Genomic DNA, 19998 nt, shown 5'->3' with positions numbered 1-19998 from the left:
TCTCGGGCATTTCAGAACTCTTCTCGGAAGCACAGGGCATGAGGTTGGGACATACCCTGGATGGGACACCAGTTTGTTACAGGGCACATACGATTAGTACAATTTAATTAATCAGCTTTGATTTTTATTGGCAATCCCCATATTTTGTATGTTTTAGCTGTACGAGGGGCTTCCACATTGTCTTAGGGGTATTTGTGAATAAGAATGACATACACATAAAGGCAGTCTTATGATATGGTATAATTTTCTTTCTGGGAGCGTGACTCTCCTCCACGCAAGAAGTGCCTTAACAAGGATATTCTGATGCACAAACCTAAACCAAACCAATCGACCAAACAGTACGAAAGGGGGTTGATAGTCACTGATGTAGTATGAAATGTATAATGAAACCTATTTAAACGCAAGTAAACAAAAGGATAAGATAAGATCACTTTATTGGCCATATACAATTTCTTGCATTGGGAATTTCTTTTCGCAGACCCCAGCTTGCTCTCCACAAGACACACAGACAGGGAGAGAGGCTTGGGGTCAGAGCGCAGGGTCTGCCATTTATACGGCACCCCTGGATCAGTTGGGGTTAAGGGCCTTGCTCAGGGGCCCAACGGAGTAGGATTCCTCTGCCGGCCACAGGATACGAACCTGCAACCTCCCAGCCACAGGCGCAGATTCTGAGCCACAGAGCCACCGCTCCGCCCCTGCATTTATTAGAACTGAAAGAGACACTATGTGTGAGTGTTAAACAATGGTAAAAACAGGCAGAGGAGTCTTCACGTTTTTTCTAGACCTCTTGACACAGATTTCTTGCAGTCACGGTAAGGTAAAACAGAAATTTGCAAACCTGATACGGGACAAACGCCTGAAAGACTAGGATTCACTCTGCTGAGCAAAAAGGTTAAAGGTGTGTTAGCTCTGCATGTGCACACCTACAGTAGGTGTGCCAACACAATAAGTATTAAGATAAATATTGATTAAATGTTGTAACACGTATAGATCAGCCTTTGATTAGTTTGTTCTCACTGACTGCCATATATCTCAGTGAGATGAAGTAGTACTGCATCTGTGCATACAGTAGCTTTGCTGAATTGCACCAGTCCTGCTGTGTAATAGTGGTTCCATGGAGAAATTGTTTCCTATCATTTGTTTGGGAATCCATAAAATTTACATCAGCTGCTTCTGTTCCATTGACAGGCTCTAGTGTTTAGCTAAATCAGTAACAATTCATGCTTTTGTTAATATCAGTGAGCTTCAGACAGTGCTCTGGTATTGCTCAAGATTTTTGTCTTTGTTACTCATCATTCCTTGTACTTTCACTAGTATTCATGGAGGAAAACAGTGTTTGCCTGTTAACAGTAATGTAAACTCCTTTCCATTTTTGGATTCATACTGAACACCGGGCTTATCCAACTTGATAAATTAACCTGTCCTAATCAAACCTCAACACAGCGTTGATTGACCCCACAAGGTCCTGGAAAATCTCTCAAGGGATGGTAATCCATTTAAGCATTAATATTTAATGCAACTGGTGCAGTGATACTGACAGAAGAGGCTGTAGATGACAAAGTATACCGTTCAAGTTGTTCAGAAGGCTGTTTCATTTAAAGGACACTTGGGAGTGCATCAGAATGTATCAAACATTTCTTCAAGCACTTACAGTAGAGCATAAACGTATGTAGTATGTTTTCTAAACCTAAACGTATTCTCTTGTCCCTCACTTCTTCATTACTGATGAAATTCAACGATTGTTTGAGGTGAACCTTGGCAAATATGCACTGCAATCATTCGTTATTTTTTTCTTATCTTTTATGGTTAGAATTATTATTTAGCTTATAATTCTGTCATTTTTCTACACACATTTTCTGATGTTTTTTTCACAACAGATTGATTGGACCTTAAAAATCATTAAATGAAAAAAAAACAACATTTCCTCTACATGCCAGTATAATTTTGAATATGTGTATGTTACCGTACTGTACAGTATGTTGATACATCTTCAGAAGAATGTTGTAAGCTTTGTGAATCATCGCAAAGGAACATTAGCCTCTGGAGTTGTCTTATTGCTCTGTCCTCCCACAGAAAACTAAATTTCTAAGGCTATATTACATCCTGCATTACAACTCATGACCAGCTCAATTTTCACTCACTGTGTTAGTGCAATTTTAATTTTAACAGCAAGTTCACATGAAAGATTCACCGTCAAATACAAATTTTAAGGAAGGCAATTGGGTGTGTTCTTTTTATTTTACGGTATATCTGTGTACATACACTTATCCTTAGAAAATAACATGATTACAACATTATTTTGAATCAGTCCTCTATATAACTGTTTTGTATGAAGGCACCTGTACAGTAAATTACACTGAGGAATTGTGTGAGATATAGCCTTTTAAGGTTTTTATCTTCAGAAAAAACATGACTCTGGGACACGTACTTCATTGGACATTTACTTTGGGATCGTGTACTTCAGAGAAATTCAGCTTCAAGATAACATTGTAGTTGTTGCAGTTCATTGGATTTCTGTGCAGCTATACATTGTTCTAAAGGTAAATGTGATTTTTTGTGCCCTGGATGTTTTAGGATAATCACTGGAAGGAGCTTCTGGAGACACTTCATTCACTTCCTGTTCCAGAGCCTGGAGTGCCTGTTCACCTCAGTGTGGTGAGTTTCTCTCCCTTGTCTTGGGGCGCAGTCTTGTGGATACGTCTTGCAATCCCTATGTTGAATCTTAGGCAAAGTAAATAGGATTTTACAAATGTTAGGTTAATTAGATTTGCGTGTACTGGAGGGCAGAGCTGTCACAAATGGTTAAAAACATGGGGGGTTATTCATCGCTTTATTTCAGGAGCAGTTGCCTCAACATTGGTTTCAGTGTAGATATCAAAAGGCAAGATAAATGTTATCTAAAAGGCCTGGATACTTATTTTAAAATGACGTGACTTCCATAAAAAGCCTTGACCATTAACACAAGTGTTATTTATCAAAATTGTTGCTCAAAAGAATGAGAGAATTCCCCAAGTTGTTTTGAAAGCTTCTTAGTTCCCATGGTTGAATCTTTGCTTGAAATTCACTGCGCGGCTGAAACATTGAAATGTATTTGTTCTGAAATCATATGAACCACTGTCTTCATTAAAAAAAAGAACGTATACATCATTTTAATTACCCAAAATGAGATATTATAAGAATATATAAAAAAAACCTTTGCAATGCACTGTACCATATTACAGCATCCTGTCATAGCCAGTAATTCTTACAGGCCCAAACAGCTAATAGCTATTTGTCAAATGCAAATTGTAATTTGGGACACAGGGAGGTCTAAAGACTGTATAATACAAGTACAGGTTATTAACTTCATTCATATTCTGTCATTGCAACACATGATTCCCGATCAAACAAAACCCTTACAAGCATGATTGTAAATTTGCTTATTAGCTTATACTTAAAAGATTTTATCAAACGTTACTTCGAAGCGCTCAGTTCTTTTTATTAAAAAGGTTTAAATTCATAAATTAAGATTGTTTGACTTTGATTCTGTTCAAATGTATCGACAGATTGTAATGGATGGAATTTTAAAATCTGGCCTCCTAGAGTCCCCCATGTGTCACATGTCGCCCTCACATGAGCGCTCTGAGCAGCACCAAACGGTACTTTTCCTGCTCTCTTTTGTGCAAACTGCCGACTGCAAGCAGCTTAATTTCAGCCCTCAGTTCTCTAATGCCAATCGACAGGTAGCAGTTGTTGGCTCTTGCCAGGTCATTGGCTGGTTCAGGAGATGACCCATTGCTGTTTTGTAGACGTTTGGGAAGAACAGCATGCCTGTCTGACCCCAAAGGGCAATCTGTCTTATAGGCTTTTGTGGCATGATGGGATATTTCAGCTGTTTCGTACCAGTGGTTTAAAGGAATGCTGCTGGTCTGCCCTTACTTCAAACATTTCATGGGCAGTGAAGCAAGAAAAGATATCAAAGAGCTGCTTAGGGATGGCTTTGTTTCACTGAGCTGTGCAGTAGCTTTGGGGATGTTTCAATTGAGCGGTTTAACTATCCCATTTACCACTTCAGTGGAAGTGGAGTGTGTGTACCTCTCTATCAACCTATATGAGCTGTCTTCTTATAGGTTTCTGTATCTGTTTGTCCGGCACTGTGTATCCCCACTCCTTTATTAATCTATAAAAACAGAATTAACTGCCAGGAGTTACAGTATGAAAATAAATGATTACGTCCCAAAGTATGCAGAATTGGAAAATAAATATTCAACGTCACTTTGCATGTTTATACTCAAACAGAGCCTTAACTAGAAAAATCTACATTTGCCCTTAAAAAAAAAACTTTGCATCCTTAGAAATGAAATAAAATGTCTGTAAATCCAAGTAAAGTGCATTCCGTTTGTTGCCATCATTAGTTTCACTTTTCTGTGACGTGTCCCACAGACTCTTTCAAGAATCAATGTGACAAAATCAAGTTTTTAACACCTCCTGGATTGCTTGCATTCTGCTAACATTTGTGATGATTTTATTGGTAAATGCACACACCGGCCAAAATATTAGAAACTCCCCGTCAAGTAAGCAGACTGTCTCAGTGGGAAGCTGTAGGGCTTGCTGGAGAATGATGAGACAGACATCTGTCACCTTCACTGGTAGGACCTTCTGGTGGAGCTGTGGAGTTGATGCCTAAGCACAGTTACCTGTCTCACAACCTCAGCTGAAGGGAAGCCCAAGAGAAATATGAAATGGGATTGGAGTGCAGATCCAAATCTAGTGTAGTCCGTGCTAATCTCTTATTAGGATTTTTCTGAACATCATAAATTGATCACCTTTGATCACAGCTGTTTAGTCAGGCCTCAAAGCTGATGGATTTGGTGATGAAATAAGGCTGGCAACAGCAAGAAGGTCTTGTTGTTCTGGCAGACTTCTTCGAGTGAAGCAGTGCTGAATTCCTTCATTTGTTTTGAGGGCTGTCAGTCAGTCTCTCACTTTGCAATTTCAATCGTTGCTGTACCTGTCGTTTTGCCCATGTACTGTATGTTGACATGAGTGGGTAAAGAAAGGTGAGAAAAGGTGCTGGTGACAGTAACATGGACTGTTCTTCAGGTTGGTACACTGGTAGACAAGTTGTGATGTCAGTTCTGTGAGACTTCTGAGACGTTTTACTGACCATCACTTTCAATGCATGTCCTGAATACTGGGAGGCATTTCAGCAACAGCTATGGTGACTGGGACTGAAAGTGAATACAGAGATGCTGAAGTCAGTACAGTAAGCAATTGCAACAGAATAATAATTTATTTATATTATTGACAAAATACCAAATATCTCCATTTGATAGCATTTGATGGAATTTATTTATAATGAGCCGACATAACTCATTATTTAGGCCATCTTATATTTCATGTTTAAAATACAATAATTTTCAACTGCACTGTAAAATGTAAAATAGATTTAGTTCATTGCTATTTGAATGACTACAACATTATCACAAGTTAAATAAATGAGTGCAATACCCACTATATACCACTATATACTATATATACCACTGTATGGTAAGATAATATATTATGAAGAAAGAACATTAAATGTTGATCACAAGACAGAAACTTCTTTTTAATTTATATCTACTTTTCAAAAAATATTCAAACTTGTCAAAGATGCAAATATATAATCTGTTCTGACTCGACAGACGAGTTGGCTGTTTCTCCCTATTTCCACACCCTTCACTCTCTGTCGTGTAGTACAACTCAGGAGTCTATCATTGCCTTTCATGATAGTGAGATGTAAGTTCATTATTTTAGAATAATAAAGGGTCTCCTATGTTTTATTTTCCTTTGTCTCCTTACAAAAATCACAGCATCAAATGCGACATGCTTTCCTCTCTCTTGACAAATCAGGAACTCGTTATTCCCTTGAAAAAAATATATTAAATAATTAATTCTTAAATTATTAAAGGACATCTAAAGGATCCAGAGTACAAGTGTAACAAGTACTCAGATAGGAATGTAATTGTGCAATATCTTCTCAAAGATTTTCTCAAAGCTTATTATTTCCGCAGTTGTGTGTCGTTTTTGTAGTTGTCTTTACTTTTTAAAATAGATCACAAAAGTGATTTATGAGCAAAATCTTACAGTGGTGCCCAACTAAAGGTGAGTCTTTTGAAGATACAAAATCAGCATGCATCTCTAAAAACTGCTGTTTTGTAAGAGATTACACGGGAGCGGTTCATTTTCATACCAGTAGAAAGTCAAGATACAAACAGAAAGTCTTCTTTAATTAACGCCAACTACAGTCTACACAGAGCTTGCTATTCTAAATGTGCTTTTTTTTTTGTTGATTTCACTTCTTTAATGTCTGTTGCCTTTATTCTGAACTCTTCTGTGTTTTTTTTTTTCCTTGTGAAATGTCTTTACGATTTCTTATTATTTGTGAAGATCAATAATTTCACAATAATATCACAATAATTACCAACAATATGTTTCTTTAGCTAGTGTTGACTAATAAGACCTCACCTAAGTGCTACTGTACATTTGACCATCATCCTAACAAAGCACACAAGCTACGTTATTATAGAATACCTTGAATCTACCAGTTATCAATGCATTTTATTCTTTTCCTTGCTTCTTATACACTGGCTGCATTATGTGGTGAAATGGGTTATGGACAGGTTGTTTGTACATTGTGCTATACAAAACTGGATTCCTCTCTGCTGATGGATTCAATCAGCCTTCAGCACAGAAAAATCAGGTAACCAGCCAGGCGTGCACTCGTGTGACAAATTCTCTAAATATGTTCTGAATAGACAAGGCAGTCTTAAATGATTTAAATTGAGGAAATGTGTCATTCAGCAACTGAAATAACCCGATAACTGCCATTTGTCTAACCATGGATGAATCAGATGAACTGTGTCTCAGTAGCAGACAGTTTTTTTTTAATGCACAATTGTGTAGCTTTTAAGGGAGTGAGTTACACTGGGAGTGAATGGAGATTTTCCCAGTAACGAATAACAAAGCATCATGTAGGTATTCTTGTATTTGTTTGCTTAAATGTTCTGTTTTTGAGAGGATTCATGATCTTATTTTTTTTCTTTGCAGCATTCCTACTTTACTGTGCCTGATATTAGAGAACTCCCCAGTATCCCAGAAAATGTAAGTATATTCCTAAGTCATTGAAACACAATATTAACATCTTATGTAGTGTTGTACGGGATTCTTTTTTTTTAACTTGACAGGATTATATCCAGATGAAATATTTGAGACTTGTTCCATCAATCATGATACTATTGTGGTTACCTAGGAAGTTGTTATACAGCGGTTATAAAAACATTTACTTTGTCAGGAAAGGCCTTACAGTTCTATCACAGTTAACAGTCTTGTTCTCTCCTGTTAACTCTCCTATATCTATCTACGCCAGCTTGTGTTTTGTTAAAAGAAAGCAGACAGCTTTCATAATTTTGCTTTCCTTCTCTTGCTCTAACATGTATAAATCTAAAAAGTCAGATAAATCAATAGAATCTTCTGATTTACCGTCCCCTGTGACCTCAGGAAAATCAGCAGCTGTCATATATAGAGCTACACATTTCTTTTTGCCCTTAAGACTACATTTGATGTGGATCCCACATGTGATAGAAACTCAGATGTGTCCAGGGAGAATTATTCTTTGCACTTTCACTTATGTGTATTGTGATAGCAAATAATTTTAAACATGGATGCTTACAAACATGATTTCTTTCTGAGTGTCAGACATATTTCTACAATGTAAGAATTGTGGTTTTGTTGCAGTTCACATTTGAAAATGGAACTATGATGCTGATTTCTCTCTGTTTTCATGTTGTGAGGCATTGAAAATGTTAATATATTTTCAGATTTTTTTTGTTTGTTTCTTATTATAAATGTCATAGAAGATCAGTGCTTTTTTCCCAACATTTGGGGCTTGTATATACTGTATGCTCAGTGTCTTTTGACATGAAGAACTTTTTTGCTTAATTATTGAATGATATATGCCTGTGGATAATGAGGTAATTGTTGGCGTAGTTTCTTATGTTTTGAAAATTCTTTCATTTCCATGCTATTTTTAAAGTGCTTGAGAGTGTGTCAAATTGTATTTTTTCACTTTCGATGCATGAGATAAGGATAACATAAAATATTTTTTCTGCTTAAATTGAACCCTATACAGTCCGCTCTTGTTAATTTAATTAGGCAAAATCCATTCCATTCTCTGCCATGTAAATAATAAAATGATAACCTTTCCTCTCCAGTTCTGAAAGTGTTCCTAAAATGCATTAATCTTCAGATTTGTCTTACAAATTTGTATCTTCTGATTCTACATTAATAAAACACTCATGTTATTGTCGCATGGTGCAGATAGAAGCCCTGTTCACTTGAGAACTGTATTTGCTCCATAGAAGAATGTCATCTCATTTGAAATATCTGAAAACCTCAGTATTCCAAATAGTGTTTGAAATAAGATGTTTGTTGACAAATGTTTAATATATAAAATATTTGTGTGTGTATGTTATGGTATATTAATGCAGTGCCAATAATGTTTTCTTCCTCTGTGATTTGGTGCATTAATGCATTTCGACTCGATACGAAAGAGAGGTTCCACATATTTACAAGTGATTGAGCTGGAATTCCTTTTTTTTCTAAATGAGCACTAACTGAGTTGGAGTTGCCCTCGTTCATTTGTTTTCTCTTATACAGTATCTCATGTTATGCTATTTAAAACTGTCCTGGGTGCCCTAGCGGAACCACCAGTCCGTTATCAGTGGCTTCTCCCCTCCTTACAGAAAACTGGCACTGGGAATGACAGCACAGTCCAACTGTGTTCCCCTTCCCCACTGACAGTAATAACTGTGTCACAGGACTTCGTCTGCTGTTCACAGGATCACTTCTCCTTTTTGGTCAGTGATACCCAATACCCCACTTTCCCAGTTCTTATGAACTGCATGGTTCATGTAACTGTAAATACTCTTGCCGATAATTGTTATTGTTTTTGAGGTTTTAAGCTCATTTTCTTCCAGCATTTGGATTGTGTATTTGGAAGTCTGTGAGTTTTCTCTCTCTCTCTCTCTCTCTGCTGCAGCTGTAGTTGTATTTTCCATGGCTTTAGAGGCTTAGGCTGCTGAGTTGAGTAACCTTTTTCAGAACATTAAGTTTAACTCGGAGACCCTTTCAAGTCGTCCTTGTTGTTTTGCTCCTGGGATTTTCCTGCAGACACCATTTGGCCCGTGTTCCAGCCGTCATACGGTTTCTCGGTTTCAGCTGTATTGTGTCTGTAGTTTTGTATTGGGAGAGGAATTTAAGTCTGCCCCCGCTTTTGAAGGCCCCGTGCTTAGCTGGCTTGTTAATCACTGCTAAAGCTCACTTGCAGTACTCCAGATGAAACTCTGGGCTATTTCCTCCCGGTCTCTTGGAGCGAAAGGGTGGGTGCTTAGGAACTGTGTGGGTCTGCTTAATGATTCCTCCCTCAGGTTCCTTCTATACTGAGACCTAGGAGGCCATGCAGCATGCAGCTTCCAGACCTGGGCTACAAACGAAAACATGACCGTTTCTTCTCTTTGGGGAGTCACTGGTAGTGTAGCTGTCTCTGGAAGTGCCAAGAGCTTTCCCCTGTGATTACAGCGGCTACCTGCATTGCCCTTAACTACTTTTAAATTCATTTCCAGCCTCTTGAAAGCACACGAACTGTGGAATCAATTTGCCTGCAGATGGGAGGCATGCTGTCTGTGCTCATTGCCCTTGCCTCAAGAGTGACTTCTTTGCTCTGCAAGACTTCCAGTATTGTTGAGCCTGGCGATGCCAAGCTTTCACTCTCTGCGTTCTCTGTGCCAAATTTTCCGTTTCTCTCTTTTTGAGGCCGAACCCCTGAGTTATTTGCAGAGTTCCCCTAGATGACCTTGTGGTAGGATTCCTGTGTGCAAAACACCACATGTTCATCTCTTGCTCTAATTCTGGTTTTCCTGGACTTTCTTCCCAAAAGATGGGAGGGCGATTGAAAGAAGTATTTAGGAATCTGTTGTACTATGTAAAAGGCCAAAATAAGAATATCTGGTGCTTTTTGGCCTGGACCTAGGCTGTCCCCTGATAACGAAGCTTGACCCTCTGGAATCTTCCACCAGTTAGCTGACTGCAGAATCCAGGATGACAATCTGAAAATGAATTGTGCTTTCAAGAAACTACCACAATGATTAGGGCACTGCTTGTCATATTGCTGGAACTGGAAAGATGTGGTTTCTTGTGCTAAGTTACATTTTTAAAATGACATTTTGATTTTGTATTCATTAGACTTTGACTGATGTTAATTGGTCCTGTCTCTTTTCTTCTGACGAAATTTGCTCCCTTAAGGCATCTAGGATGACTCTCTTTCAGATATCACTACACCTACAACACCCTTCTTTGGAACATGAATTATTATATGAATACATTATGCAAATACACCAAGAAGCAAAATATAAGTTGTTCATATTTATTATTTGGAACTCCCTTGTACCGTATGTGATAATGATTCTATTGTACTAGTGAAAACAGTTAACGGTGCTGATCTAGTTTCCTCAGGATAGAGGTGTCCAATCCTGGTGTTGTAGGGCTGGTTTATGTAGTTTTTCGTTCCAGCTCAGTTCTTAACAACCAACATCAGCTCATCATTGGATTCATTGGAACAGTTTAGGTGTTCAAGCTCTTCAGTTGCTGTTGTTGTGAAGAGACATACTGCCCCTCCAGCTCTAGGATTGGTCAGCCCTACCCTTGGGCTACCTTCGCCAATGGTTAAAACAGCCCAGTGTTCATCGGGGTGACAGTCGCATGAGGTCAGCTTAATGGGGCAATTACTCTGCACAGTGGCCGGAGTCAGTGCTCCTCATGGAGAGATTGCCAGCTCCATTCTGTACTGAGGAGAGAAGCCATGAGCAAAGGTTAATTCAGCCTTCAATTATTACGTATTCTCCTATTTCCTATAACCTATTCTAAACTATAGAAAACTTAAGTAGTGTATGAATTGTGGCATGCTTATTAGCATCTCCCAAAACAACTCTTCACATGCAGTTTTGAGAATAAATATGAAGTATTTTGGAAAACACTAAGAGTTTTCTCTGTGGGCACCCTCAGATAGAGTGGGGGTTGTCTTACCTACAGTACAAAAGTCTACAAAGGACAGACTGCTAAACGTTTTTACATTTGTCTCCTTTCATTCTGTGTATAAATGGGCACATTTTGCCTGAACTTGTTGTTTTCCAGTACCATTCCCAACTAATTTCATTTTTTTCTTCTTTTTACAGAGAAACTTAACTGAATATTTTGTAGCAGTAGATGTCAATAACATGCTTCACCTGTATGCTAGTATGCTTTATGAACGCCGAATCATCATCTGCTGTAGCAAACTAAGCACTGTAAGTAGAGCTTTCATTCTCTGAACTTTACCATCACTCTTTGTATCTTTGTATGAGATATTCTTAAAAAATATATTGCAATAGTCATAGTGGTAATAGAGGATATGACCTGTTGACCTTTTGCTCTAGAGCAGATATACTATACTTGTGCTAAAGAAAAATCTCCTAATTGAAGGTTCACCTGTGTTACATTTGTACTAATGTTATGTGCATCCTTTATGTATGGGAATCTTGCCTTGGTGTAAAAAGTCCAGGCATTCTAAGCTTTAATGCAGCAATGTATCGCACAACTGAAACTTCTACAGAAATGGAAAGGAAAAAAATCAGTAGTGTGCTAATTTTAAATAAATCATTTTGTGCGTATATAATCACCAGCCAGGATGATCTTTTCACCAAAATCAGGCGTGCTGTGCTTATTCTAAAAGACTTTGTAGTCAATATACTTAAAATAATACTGTTTGTCTTAAAGAGGTAGTGTTCATCCATTACACTACGAACTGGGGGTGGCTTTGATGGGTACAGTCTTTAGAACGGATGCCTTATGAGAGTCTCTTATTCCATTTTAATATGAAGTTGTACAGAAGGAAAGGACATGTGGTCTGTTTATTGTCACATTGTTTTGTGATACTTCAGGGTTGCTAAAGCAATAGTGGGAAAATGTGTGTTAGCTTTGTAAGAAAGTATGTGTGTTACATTAATACTTTTTCTGTATTTTGAGGTGTGCTGGATCAATATAATGTATTGTTAATCTTTGCTTTGCATTTTTGTTCTCACAATTCTTTTGTTCTAATTACACTTTGATGGAGGGCTACCTCTATATGAACATGTAGTTTTTGCTCTCATTTTATGTTGACCTCCTCAAGTTCACACACACAAAAAAAAACCTTTTATAGCTCTTGCAAACTGTTGTTACCTTTTTGGCACACAGAGCTGTGAGACGTTACTTAAGTTCCATCAAGCACCCAGGAGATTAAAGCTCAGGGCACAAAGTGCTACCAGTCTTTAAAAAAAGACTCTGCATCAATATTATGAATGAGTTTCTTCAAGTCTGCTCTATCACATAAAAGATTTTAATGTCAATATTATTGGGATGTGCTGAGCTCAACAAAAAGATTTTTTTCTAGCTTCTTTTAACCTGGTAATGTGTATTGATTGGGTTTTCTTTTTTTGTGGTATTAATGTAAGTGGCGTGCTTTAGGATATTTTAAAAACTGTCAATTTTACTTCTGAAATGTTCTAGAAACTCTGATGTCGGCTTTATGGGTTTCTAAAGATGTGGTCTAATTTGCCCATCTTTGTTGGTAAGACTTTTCAGTGTTTCAAGCAATAGTTTTAAGATTTGCCAGCTTCATGCTGTTTCTGTTATCTCGTTTTACAACAAGGAAATGTACTGATGTTTGACAGAAATTACACTAATGTTCTATAAGTAGCACAGGATTATTGTTTTATGGACTTCAGTTTGCACAGATTTAGGAAAAATAACTTTATCCACATTAAGTTGTACATGTTTGATGCAGCACAGAATTGTTTACTCTTTACAGAAAGTCTTAGTCTTTACAGTTTTGTCAGTAGTATTGTCTTCATTCATGACCTGCTTGATTATTAGGGTGTTAAAGCTCAGCAAATGGACTCTGTCATCAGTGTAAAATTTAAAAAAAATCTGGCAATTAAATCATAGTATGTTGCTCACGAGCCACCATCCTCAAGAAAGGGGAGAATTACTATTTTTATCTGAAAAGGCAAAGAGTCTCTCATTGTCCTCAGCCAGCAGTATAACTCCACTTGTCGGTGGCTTGTGACTGTGCTGCAGTGTATCATCCCAGCTGTTTAGCAACATTTACGGTTCTCATATTATTCAGCACAGCTGTTGCACAGTGAAATGTTAAGTTAAGTCTCATAATATTAAAACAATTTAATTTAATTAAAAAGCTTTTTCCCATACAGATAATCATTATGTTTTTGTGGTACCAAAACACTGTCTGCATATTTTCTGCCAAGATCTGTTTAATTTAGCTCTCATGTGCTGTTCTGTAGCAGATTTAAGACTAATGATTCTTCATTCGCCGCACACTCCATTTTGCCCAAATCTGTGCTTCACATTTTAAAGTTGTTTTTTTTTTTTCAAGTAGCTGTTAGGCTGTTGGCTGCCCTTTTAAAGGTTTCTTTTGAATACATTAGTGAGCCTAGTCCCTGTTTTATTCAATATATTTGGGTAGGTAAGAACCGGCACAGGTAGTCTGTTTGCTATATTGCCAGCAGACTGTGTAGATGTAGTACCTGGCAGAGCAAATGAATAATACGAAGCAACTGCAACTATTACTTAAACGTTACATTAAATTACATCAGAAATATCCGGTAAACAGTGAGCAATACCAGATGAGCACAGGAAGCATGTGTAGACAGCCTGGGTGTGTTTTGCTTCATCCACTCTGTGACTCTCTTTAGTCTGGGACAAATTAATAAACACCTGTGAAACATGCTCATTAAGGACATTTTCTGTTTTCTGACGTCTATGTAGGGTGCTGGATTTTCGTTTTACTTTCATGAAAGCAGTGGAAACTCCTTTCCATTTTGTGCTTTCCTGCCCATTGTATTCTTATTTTTGCAAATTTATTTTTTACTTATTTACTAGAATAGTGTTTATATCCTTTGCTTTGGACACCTAAGTTCATCTGACGACCTGTGCTCTTTTTCCAGTTACATTTTGTGTGGTGCGGTATGTGATATGAAGGTATTGGGGGCAAATGCGATTTATGCTGAAATTTGCTGCCTGACAGTTGTGAGTGGTGTCGCCGTAGTGATTTAATATTTCTCTCCAATCTTAAGTGTTTTGGCCTGAAAAGAGAGAGAGTAAATGCGGTCATGCAAGATTGTGAGATGTCGTGTGAAGTTTTTAAGTCATTGTTTTAAGCCATTCCCTCGAATGTTCCAGCTCTCAAATGGATGTTCGGGTTCTGTTAGTGAATCTCAGTGGCAACTGTGGAAGTTGATACCAGTGACATTGATGGATTTGCAGTATTACAGATAGATTGTATTTTGAGGTTGAACGTTAAGACTTTCCCGTTTTGACAGGGCTATGTGGTTGATATACACTCACACCAACTAATTAAACCAAATTCCATACTTGCATATTCACAGTTGTAGAATGTCATAAATGGATATCAACAGAACTCTAAAATGAAAGCCATACAAGTCAAGGAAAAGTATTGGAAATCAGAAGCTGTGCATAAGGCACGTTGGTTTGTGGCCAGAAAATGCACTCTGTTAGATTCTGCACATTCCAGCAATGTGTCTGGCCAGAGTTGTTTGTCTCATGATCATTTTTAGCTTCTACGGAGACCAGGATAAATGCTTTAAAAAATTGCAAAAATGTAGATAGAAACTCGTCACCTCATTCTAAAAATTGTATTTTGGAAGGAAAAGTTAATGGGTCAGTTGGAAGCGCACATTGATAAAGACTTGTCTGGTTGGCTTAATGTGTAACATTTTTGGCGTCCTTTTCATGGTGATGAATGCTTGTTTGATGACTCAGTTAGAGTCATCCTACTGTAAATCTTGTGTGCCTACAGCTTACAGCATTATTCCTGCATTTCTCAGGATCTGTCCTCTTTTTCTCCTGCACTCTAACTAGAGTTGTTGAAAGATGATGTGTGCCTCAGCCTTCATTATTATGCACGTTTTGTGCAAATTGAACATGGTGAAATATAAATACCTGTATAATGAGAATTATGCATTAGTTTGAAAGCTTCTTTAAGAAAATAAGGATGTTTCTAAATGAGAGGCCATTCAGCCTATCTGCTGTAGCTCCTCTGATGTTTAGTTGTCAATTGACCTGGAAGTGTCACCCAGTTGTTTCTTGAAAGAAGGCTTTCGCCTCCCATAACATGACTACATTACTTGGTCCAAAATCTCACATCCCTATGTGAAAATGTGCCCCCGTTTCAGTTCACATGAGTTAGAAATGTCTTTCCATGCATATGCTGCCTTTGCAATATTTCTTTTTAAGGGGAACACTTATTGTGCTTGGTAATAAAAATAGATTCAACTTGAGAACAGCGTTTATGTTGCTAAGTCTGGATATGCAACTGCTGAATTTGGTTATTTATTCCTTTGTGCGTGCTGTATTCGTTTCTTAATACACTGCACATTACATATTCATCTTTCCACAGCATAGTTGTCATAGGAATTCTAGGGCAAAGTATGGAAAATTAGAAAACAATGTTCGTCTCGAAAAATCATTTTGAAAACAGTTTTCTTCAGATTGAAGAATGTATCTGAGTCTGAGAGGACTCCCTGATTTTTTATATGGGTGACAGTTGTCCTGAGTTGCTATCTTTGTGAACAGTGCAATTAAAAATAAATCCTTCTCTTGTTAAATGTGTTAGAATTAAAAAAAAACATTAGCTGTGTGTTACACTGGGTTGTGCATGCATCACGGTATATCACTCTAAAGTTCCCCAGAGCAAGTTTTACAGTACACAACCTTGTGTGACCTAGTCAACAGCTGTATTTTATAGAGATTCTTTGACAGGAGCTGTATGATGCTTCAACACTGTAGCTGATCTCATTTTCAACCTGCAGGCCTCCTGTGGCTGTGACAGTTACTCGTCAGGTTGTCTCATTATAAACAGCTTGGTTTCAGAGCAGAGAGTGATAATCGGACAAGGTCTCCTAGAAGAGTGCTATTTCCATTCCCAGCAGAAGGTGTTAACATAACTCTTCACTTCTGCCTTGAGCCCAGTACTTAATAGATACTACCCTGTTAGGTTACAAAAGAACTGATAGTCAAATATCAACCACATTCTAACCTTGTTACTTTCTCTTAATGAAAAAATCAGCATCTTGAGAAGAGAAAGATTTCTGTATTATTTTCCATATAAATAAGATTTAGCTTAGACATGTACACTGTTCTGATAGCCCTACTGTACTTCATTAGTGTGTTTTAGAAGGAAACGTATTCATTTGAGTAACGTTGTATTCTGTAGAGCAAAGTTTGTTACTTAGGATGCTGCACTTAATATTTTTGTTACCAATGGGTATGTTGAAATATGCTTTAAACTTCTATTATTGACCAAGTAATGAAACGTTACATTTCTTTTTAACATTAATGCCACTTGTTCTTGCTTCCCTTTTAACTCATAAGCCTACATGTGAAACTTTGACATGTTCTTTCCCATATTTATTTCACAACCACATTTCCGGTAGTGTTGACAGCAACCCATAGCCTTTTCTGGAAACAGCAGTGAGGCTGGACCATAGTCCATCACAATGCAGGGAAACCATGTAACCTAATCAGCAGAGCACCCAGCAAAACCAAATACAGTCTTGAGGAGAACGTGCAAACTCCACACAGGCTAGAATCAAACCCAGGACCCAAGAGCTGGCAAGCAGTCTTCAGAACTACATCACCATCCCATCCTTGCCCTTGTTCTGTTGTGCCATGTTGGGCTGATCTCTATCTCTTTTATCAAAAGACTTTTGATATTTGTTGGGTCAAATTCATTTTCCAAGACTGAGGCTGCTACAGCTTTAGTGATGTAGCTTGGATTAATATAGAGACAGGAGATCAGAGTTACAGTAATTGGAGGGAGGTTGGTGGAGTAGTTTCTGAAAAAAAGCTCAAAATTTGATCAGCAAAGGTTAAGTCAAACTAACCTTTGAATAGCAGCTGTAAAAATTACCTTCATTGTTCTTTGTCTCAGTCAACCATTTAACTGTTAAACACGTTAAACTATTAAAAACATTTTTGACAATCTAAAATAAGTCCCATGATAAGCTGTTAAGTTTGAAAATTCACAATTGGGGAAACAATCCATTGTCCTGAATATTTTACAGATACTTTGTACTCTTTCTTAACATCGTTTAATCATGATGACCCATCCTTGACCCTCTGTGTGGAGTTTGCATGTTCTCCCTGTGTTCACATGGGTTTTTTTGGGGGGAAAAAGTAGCTCCTCTGTGAGTGACATGTAGCCTTCAGGTTCTTACCTACTGTAGGTGCTAATTTCTAATTAAGTTAATAGTCAATTCCTAGAAAGGTGACTGCAGGATTTTCATATTCACTGTGTTTATTCCGACATGGTACTTTTGATCAAAGCGATAGACTGGCATCCTATCCAGGGAGTATCCTGCCTTGCACCCAGTTGCTTGCTGGGACAGGCTCCTGCTCCCCCATGATTGTATTTATATGGTGCATTCAGCTGTTCATTCATTTGGAAATGCCCACAACAATGGTTTCTTCAAGTTCATACTACAATAGCATCAAATATAAAGCCGTCTGTGTTATAAATCGGTAATTATGGCAGTATAATCTTAGAGTGGTGTAATAAACTGCAAGATACACTACTACAGTCTAGTACAGTAAATTACACAGTGCAGCAGCAGTATAGGTCATGAGTACTGTATGTGCACCAAATTTAAAATGGTTGCAGGATTGAAAAAACACCACCAATATAGACATAGTACAATGACCAAAGTTGTAATTATGAGAGCTCGCAGCAAAATATAGAGTGTGACCACTGGTGTGTGAGACTAGATCTTCCTCTGTACAGGAAAGCACTTGAGATGTACAGTAATGAAAATGGGCTTCTATGAAAAACAACAGGAATGAGTTTACCTTTTTGGTACATGTTGGTGTCACAGTTTTGCCTTGTGAGTGCTGTAATAAAAACACTGTTTTTTTTAAATGGACTGTCAAAATCTCAAATATAATTCTAGATGAATGTTAATGTATATATTCTTACCATAGTACAGCATATTGATAGGAATAGTCTTCCAGGTGAATTCTCACACTGGTGTATCGTGTTTATCATCTGTTACAGTTAACTGCCTGCGTCCATGGGTCAGCAGCAATGTTATACCCTATGTACTGGCAACATGTTTACATTCCTGTTCTGCCTCAACACTTGATAGACTACTGCGGGTAAGTACATTTTCTTATAGTTTGACAGATGAAAAAAGTTGTTGTTTTTTCTTCCTTTCATGGATTCTGATGGTTATACTATATGTCATTACTAGTCGGTATAAAGAAACGTTGGTGGTGCATGTAAACTAATGATGGGCGGAGCTGTCATTTGGCCAGAGCAGCCTACATTTGAATCCATTCATACAACATTTTAGGGAAGCAGTCTTGCATGTTGCACCCCTTGGAACTTGCAGTTACAAGTCCAGAACCCTAACCTCTGCATTAAAACAGTACTTGACCTGAAGATATTGCTGGTCCCAAGCCATCCCAGGAATGTCTACTTCAGACCTGATTCAGCTTCATATGCTGTCTTACATTCACATTAGATCTTAACTGAAGTGCTTTCCAGTATAGATCTATAGATTAAAGCCCTTTGAGAAGCCACCTTTAAAGGCACTATAGAAAATAAAGTTGTTTTTTATTATTATTTTATTTTATTTATTATTATTATTATTATTATTATTATTATTATTATTATTAACAACAAAATCCATCACTTATAGGGCAAGTTGGGCAGATACCACTGCTGAAAGTTGTTAAAATAATTTCACATAAATGGCATAGATATCTACATGATATCTCTTGTATCCTTTGCTATCGCCAATGTGATGGCTCAGTGGTCAGCATTGCTGTCTCACAGCGCTGGGGCGCTGGGTTCATCTCTGGACCTGGGGTGCTGTCTGTGTGGGGTTTGTTTGGCCTCCCGGTGTTTGTGGGGGCTTCCTCCGGGTGCTCCTCTTTCCTCCCACAGTCCAGAGACAAGCTGGTAGGTTAATTAGCTTCTGGGAAAATTGGCCCTGGAGTGAGTGTGTGTGTCTGTGATGGACTGGTGTCTCATCCAGGGCGTGTCCCGCCTTGTGCCTGTTGCTTGCTGGGATAGACTCCAGCTCCCCCTTGACCCTGAATTGGATGAAGTGAAGATCGGTTATGCATCTGAAATGTTTCAGTATAGAACTCTTATTAGAGAGTTGCTGCTCGGATTTAGGTGTTTATTTTCTTAACTCCCATTAGGTTCAGTGCCATTTTCACTAATCCCTCTATCGAGATTATCTACTACACCGTCCATCACATTTCAAAATCTCTCAGATAAAAGATTAACCTTTATTCCACTGAGTTGTGTGTGTGCTGTGGCATTTCTTTGCTTTGTGCTGAAACAGTTCTGCAATGATGAACTAAGCTGCTTTAACCATAAAAAACAACATCAAACTATTAGGTTTGCATAATGTATGTGAGCTTCGGGTATTTTTATTTAAAAAAAGGGACATGCCATTCTAAATGCAAGAAAACAGAGCTTTCAGGTTGTAATTAAAAATACAGTTGACGATAAGAGAATTGAAACATGATCTTAGTAGTGTTTGTAATTTATATACTGTATAATGCATCTCTTTTGTTGACAGTGCACTGCACTTCCTGTGTTTTACTTTGCAGTAAATTGTGTATTTAAGGCTGGCTAAAATCTGCCTTTGTATTTCAAATCTGACGCTGACTTTACTGGGCTATTATAATGTAGTGTCTTTCATTTCACTTCATTTAAATGTCTTTATCAAGTCGATAAAGACTGTTTTACTCACGTTTTATCTGTCTACAAAACAGCTACAGGTATATGAGCACATTTTACTCCAATCCGAATATCAATTGTTGATATTATATCCTAATGCATGCGAAATATTT

At 37.8% G+C, this 19998-nt stretch overlaps 1 protein-coding gene across 6 annotated transcripts in view; it reads left to right on the top strand.

Moving 5' to 3' along the window:
- The window catches only part of dennd1a (DENN domain containing 1A), a 267700-nt gene that overhangs the window by 116867 nt on the left and 130835 nt on the right, over positions 1 to 19998 (top strand). For all 6 annotated transcript variants that reach the window (XM_088940720.1, XM_088940718.1, XM_088940719.1 and 3 more), the window contains 4 exons: positions 2575 to 2655; positions 7072 to 7125; positions 11253 to 11363; positions 18185 to 18285. In XM_088940720.1, the coding sequence (XP_088796846.1) occupies positions 2575 to 2655; positions 7072 to 7125; positions 11253 to 11363; positions 18185 to 18285 (347 nt within the window). The remainder of the gene's footprint in view (positions 1 to 2574; positions 2656 to 7071; positions 7126 to 11252; positions 11364 to 18184; positions 18286 to 19998) is intronic.

This window comes from Atractosteus spatula, chromosome 23, assembly GCF_055471065.1.
Source record: "Atractosteus spatula isolate fAtrSpa1 chromosome 23, fAtrSpa1.hap1, whole genome shotgun sequence".
Lineage (NCBI taxonomy): Eukaryota > Metazoa > Chordata > Actinopteri > Semionotiformes > Lepisosteidae > Atractosteus > Atractosteus spatula.
The sequence above is the reverse complement of the archived record's forward strand: the minus strand, read 5'-3'. Positions and strand labels throughout refer to the sequence as shown.